At 39.1% G+C, this 6,456-nt stretch overlaps 1 protein-coding gene across 1 annotated transcript in view; it reads left to right on the top strand.

The window, feature by feature from the left end:
- hmcn2 (hemicentin 2) overlaps nucleotides 1-1,947 on the top strand; it is a 48,206-nt gene extending 46,259 nt beyond the window's left edge. Inside the window, exons 79-80 of the mRNA XM_035658395.1 lie at nucleotides 250-376; nucleotides 483-1,947. Coding sequence (XP_035514288.1) covers nucleotides 250-376; nucleotides 483-861 — 506 coding nt within the window. The 3' untranslated portion in view covers nucleotides 862-1,947. The remainder of the gene's footprint in view (nucleotides 1-249; nucleotides 377-482) is intronic.
- The last annotated feature ends 4,509 nt before the right edge of the window (nucleotides 1,948-6,456 follow it).

The raw sequence follows: 6,456 nt of genomic DNA, 5'->3' as shown, positions 1-6,456 counted from the left end.
TATATATATATATATATACTTTGAACTGCACAAAACTGCAGTTCTTTCCTTTAAATTAGTCATATATTATATTGTTTGTTGTTGTTATTGTTAATTTTCTATTTTTTATTTATACTTCTAGACTTGCAGTTCTTGCTTTCATCTTTTTAGATATACTGTTATGCACCAAGATACCAAATTCCTTGTATGTAAAAACCGACTTGATTCTCTCTTTAAATTATTAGAGCTAACCCCTTTCTCTACTTCTAGACATCGATGAATGTGTAGAACAAGGCATCCAATGTGGGTACAATCAGATGTGTTTTAATACCCGAGGGGGATACCAGTGCCTGGACACACCCTGCCCTGCATCCTATCAGAGTGGAAGAAGCCCGGGGTAATTGCATGACTAAAACTTCAGAAAAATTAAAATAATTAGGCCCGGGGTACTGTACGTATATTGCGTCTGTTTGTCAGTGACACTTTCCTGTTGACCTTTACAGGACCTGCTACAGACCCTGCTCTCTGGACTGCGCCGCAGGAGGCTCCCCTCTGCTCCTGCAGTACAAGCTGCTCACTCTCCCCTCTGGCATTCCAGCCAATCACAATGTGGTACGACTGTCGGCTTTCTCAGAGTCAGGCATCCTGCAAGAGCGTACGTCTTTTACCATACTTGAGCAAGAATCGGAGTCAGGCACGATGGGCCGGGTGTTTGGCATCAGAGACGAGGCGGGCAGGGGGATCATATTCACCCTGCACGCTCTGGATGGACCGGGACTGGTGCGCCTCAAGGTGCAGGCCACCACCATCTCGCTGCAGGGACGCATTACCTACCAGAGCATCTTCATCATCTACATCTCCGTCTCGACATACCCCTACTGAGCCTCTGTGCTGCTTTACAGATGACTCTGCCTCCCAGTGGCCTCTGGATGCCTCTTACCCACAAGGCAATTCCCCAAAACCCTGTGCCTTGGACACATTAGGCCATGGAAAGACGCTCCAATATACAAGACTAGTTGGACATGGTTAGTAAGTGGATCTGTGCCCCCTTCCATCTGTGACTAAAATGTCATAGAAGAAAAAGTCTTCTAAGAGAAGACTTTTTAAAAATGTTAACTAGGTTCTGTTGAAATCTGTTGTAATGAGAGCAGAGCCTACTCTATAGCGGAACTGACAAACATCACCAAATGCCCTATAAGTGCATCGTTCTAATCAATATCTGAAAATGCAGAATGTAAAAAAGTGTAATGTCAACCGAGCACTGAAGTTATTAACTACCAGACTGTTTGTTTTGCTATCTATCACTGTGTATGTTAGTTTCAAATGTTATCTAACTGTGGGACAGATTTCTTCTGAAAATGTCTGCAGCCCGCACTTGGAAGTCTTTCAACAGTTTTCCCCTATTATTTTAATTTATTTAAGTCATTTGAATCATCACTGGTTCAAACAACCTCCTGTCCCAGAAGGTTTGAGTTAATGAGGATCTACTGCATTGTAATGACAAATCTTCAATGGCACATTGTAACAGTGGCTTATAGCTATCTAGCTAGCGAGTTTCATCTATCGTATGTGTTTTTGTATTCTTTTATAACATTTTTTTATCATGTGAGAAAGTTTAAAGGTGCTATTCTGAATGTCCTCGAGTGTTTTGAGTCGTTACAGTTGACGTCACTGTTGCAACGATGCGAGTGCTTATGAAATACTCACCACACAGTTGGACTGCACTTACAGTTTCTGCAGTGTCTTTCTTGCATTCATGGTGCTATACACAACATATTAGTATTCTCATTTCATTTGGAATAGTTGGTCTTCAGTGATCAAACGTGCCAATCAATCAATGTACAAATCTGAGAATGTTATCTGAAAACCATAAAGTGCCCACAATTGCAGTAACAATCTTTGCTGTACTCTTGCAGTTGCTGTTAATTGAGTGTCAGATAATTGTAGAAATAAAGTGGACAACACTTTTGTTATTGTCTATGTCACTGGTTCTCACACCACATGTGCCACTGGTGGTACGCGAGCTGCTTCTAGTGGTTTTTAAATTAAATAAATTCATTTTAAGACATATAATATTAACAAAATGTAAGCAAATGTTGCATTTCCTATTTTGTTTCAATATCAGCCTGCTTTGTAGTCGCGTTCATGCATGTAGCACACACATGCATCCATGATTAGTTACGAGCTAAAATGTGATTGAACGATGGTAAACTGAGGTAAAAGTAATGGTTGCAGTTTACACACAGCCTTTACAGGCAATACTATTTGGACAGAACATTAATGAATGACGTATTAAACCTGAGAACAGATGCCAGTCTGACTCAAACCATCAGTAAAGCTCAAATAATCTCTCTCCTACTCAGTTATGACTCTTGTTTTGTTGTTTTCCAGGCTATTTACAGAGAATGCAGTAAAGTAAATCTCTCCGTCAGTCAGTGTGCTTTGCTCGCTCAAGAGTGCCTTGTATTTTGTTGAAGAGAAGTAATTACGTGTCATTGCATTCCATGACACACAGTTATTAAATAATTAGTAAAAAGCAATTTCCATTCATTTTATTTAAATATAGTCTTTAAACATGAGGATTTCTCACCCCCTTCAGTCTGTTTCACAGGCCGTTTTAGCTCATGGCTCATATCCCAATACAATGACCAGACGTGTGTATTCAAACTGGGGTGGAAAAAGAGATTATGATTGGCCAGCATTTGAGATGTGGTTTCTGGTAAACCGGTAAGAATGAGTCATAGGTCCAAACAACAACAAACTATGACCTCAGTTATGACCACTGGTTTACTGCTCTGCTTTATTATGAAGTGAAAATATGTTACTATAGTAAAATATATTACACAACAGTCCTACAGATATCGGCAGTGAGAGAACGCAGTTAATTATTGAAAATAAATGTCTCTAAGGATGGAATTGGTCTAAAAACATAAGCTTGTGTGGAGGATTTCCAGTTTGTGTGTAAAAACATGTGAAACCAGCTGTCCCTTTAGAGTTCGGGAGCCTCTCTCCCACAGATGTAGCCTTGACTACTGTTTATTTAATGCTTCAAAGCCAAAAGCAGCTTTGTATTTGAGGAGGGTAACTAAGAGGTAAAGACGTATCGCAAAATCTATGGAAGCTGGCTGATTTCTGCCGTCTCACATAGGTCAGTATTGGCCTGTCACAGACATAATTGGTATTGTATTGGTATCGGTGTATATATAATCTGATATTATATATAATCTGATAATCTGAACAAATTTACCCCTGAGATCACGTGAGCCACCTGGTATATAATGCAGAAAAAGTAGTAATATATTGGTGTCACTGCAAAGTTTATCCAGCAGAGTAGAGTGCGATTTCCAATACTGTGGCAAGCAGCACAGAGAAAGAGGGAGACGCTCTCAGCAATGTCAGCTAGCATTGGAAATAGTTATATGCACATTACTCAGGTACAAAGCTGTCAGAAAAAGGCAACATGAATAAATGCTAAAAAGCTTGCATGCTGACTCAGACACACAGAGACGCAACGCTACAGCCGGACTGTTTGATCGTAGATGGAACTTCATCAGGTCAGAATGTTTGAAAAACTTGGAGCCACACCCAAATTTATGCATATGCACATCAACAGGCTGCCAAGCTCTATGGTGGCAGGCGTGGTTAATTGCCCCAACCAGGATAATTATCCTCAGAGAACAATGAACAAGTCCATAAACAAAATACATTCCAAATATATGTATATAAAATATTGAAGGAAAAAAAATGACTTATTTCAATTATATATTCTGTAATAACGTTATTTGTGTAAGCCAACAGCCTTCTGAATACCTCTGCATAGTCATACAATCCACATAGAAAAGGTCAGCTCAAAATTTCACTATATCAGCCAACATATCGGTAATCGGTAGTTTACGGTAGTTTTCTCCTCTAAAATTGGTAATGTTCTCAAATATCCCAGCTCGGTTAGGCTCTGATTTCACGGTATATATCATAGGTGTACATCATACTATTGCCAAACTTTCACAGGTACAGTAGCATTTGAATTCTGATCTCATTATGTGCCTTAAATCAAGTTTTTTCACATTGATTGACATACCGTATGTCACCTCTCCCCATACACAGACACACACACTTTCCTGTCTATCTTCACCCGACCTATCAAAAATAAAGGCATAGTAAGCCCAAAAATATCTCTAAAAAGCCCATTTCACTGTGGTAATACCTCAGCTGCTCAGTAGATGGAGCAGGGTTCAGGTTGTTATCAAACTGCTGAAGCTGACTGGAAGTGTGTAAGGAGTGCCCTCAGTGCCGAGTATGGTTGGTTGGCCTCTTAGCTGTCATCACTGTCATATGTTGAGCTGCTGGTTGTAATAACTGCCTTAAGGAGAAAAACACTGAGTAGATCAGTCTCTACAGGAGGGAATTTCAACATTACTACACTTACAGATGCACATGTGGCTGTTGGCTCACAGCAAACTGATGAATCAGTGTTACCTGACTATTCATCTACAAAAACAAGGTAACATGGAATTTGGTTATTTTTGAGAAGAGCTCCATGTAACTGACAACAGCTTGTAATGTTTGGCATCTGTAATACAGGACTCATTTTTTTGCTGTTCATTTCCCTGAAATGAGTAATAGAAGGTCAAGAAAAGCTGACCTGAGCTGTGCTGAGAGAGTGTGTTTGTTGATGTTCCAGTGTGTGTGTGTGTGTGTGTGTGTGTGTGGAAAGCTGCCTCCAGTTGTTTTGCTTTTTGCTGTTTTTGTGATGTGGTCATTAGCTCTTACCCTGGATACCCTGGTAACATACTAACAAGTATTGAACCCACACACAGTATACAAACTATTTACTTTCACAATTCTTAAGTTGTCAGAAGACTCAGTTTACCTTGATTTCACTTGTTTTTCAAAATAAAACATCCATCATACAACAATACCACGACAAAATGATCATAATCATGAAAACAAATATTTATAATATAGATCTGTATAAAGCATATCAAATCATTTTTGCTATGGTCTTCCAACAGAGCCTTTAAAGTCAATGTGTGTTCCATATTTTCCATGTTTGTAACAAACACAGAAAGGAGCCACTTCCTAATAACTATGTTTCTAAACAAACAGCCAATAAACTTAATTCTTTTTGACTATGGTACATGTGAAGCTAATTAAAACAATCTGTGCTGCGTTTTTAATATCTCTGAACCATGGGAAATAACTAACGCAGTAAAGCAGCATCATTAGGACTTAGATACATGTAAATAAAACAAGCAGTGGTTGCAAAAAAGCAAAAAATAGCATTAAAACAAAAACGAAACAGGCATTACTTTCTGAGAAAAACAGCAGGACTGTAAACCAAACTGTAAGCTAGTCATTCATTAAGGTTTCATACAGCTTCACAAATTCCCTGTAACACATGCAATATAATATGAGGCTGCAGGCCTTTCCCCCTTTTCTATAAAACACAAAGTATTAGTGGAAATGAATGCTTAAGGTTGAGCGATGGCTACCAGTAACATCTCCCCTACTGCTTTACACAGTCAGGATGTCAGGAGAAATGGGGACTCACTGTGCTCCACTCACTAATGAGCACAACACTGCTGCCTATTAGTAGGTATAAGCAATGGAGCTCAGAGCGTACGCATCATTACCAAATTAAACGTGCAAACAAAAGAATTCTTCAAGTTAAAGTCTTGTCAAACATGTCCTAGATTCTGCCTGAGATCTAATGCCTCTTAATGTGCCAAATCAGTCATTGTTGGAGAGTAAAGTTTTCTGTCACAGCATCACAAAACATTTAAAAGTCTGAAACTTGATTTTCTTTATATGAACAATGGGTCAAATGATGATGTGTAATATAAAAGGTATCGCCAATGGTGATAAACCCATAGAGAACTAACTCTGTGGAGTGTCTTTCAGCTCATTGTTTTGGTTGCATAGCAACTTTACTGTTTTGGTTCAGTCTCACAGGTCTCATCAGCATTGTTTCCACATGCAGGGGGCTGTTTTCAGCAGAAATAGCTCTGATAAACACACTCTAAGCTACCTGTCCAGCACCAAACAGCAGAGAGACAAAGTTAGTGACTAGCTGGTGAACACAGTGAAGCATTTAGGTTCGGGGCATCTAGCGGTGTTGTTCTGCCAACAGATCTATGACACACTGGACCTGTAATGTAGCTTTTTATTTGCTGTATTAGGAGAAAAGCCAATCAATTTGTAACTGGTAGCATGTTGCAGTTGACGGTTTTTAATTTATACTTGCAGATTCACAGACATGCTAAGTTACAATGCTAACATGACAAAAAGTTATTTAAAAAAAAAACTGAACATGAGGTCAGTTTTTGTTCACCCAAGAGGACTTCTTTGATACTGCACAAAGGGGTGATACTGAAAAAGACACAAACTCTGTTTCAACTGAAATCCAAAGCAGTAATGAACATGAGTAATGCTCCAGCGTCAGACTGTCATAACTCTACTGTCTGTAACTAAGTATGG

Source organism: Morone saxatilis, unplaced genomic scaffold (assembly GCF_004916995.1).
Source record: "Morone saxatilis isolate NCDOM2014 unplaced genomic scaffold, NCSU_SB_2.0 Contig16, whole genome shotgun sequence".
In the NCBI taxonomy this organism is placed as follows: domain Eukaryota; kingdom Metazoa; phylum Chordata; class Actinopteri; family Moronidae; genus Morone; species Morone saxatilis.
This window is presented reverse-complemented; position numbering and strand designations above follow the sequence as displayed.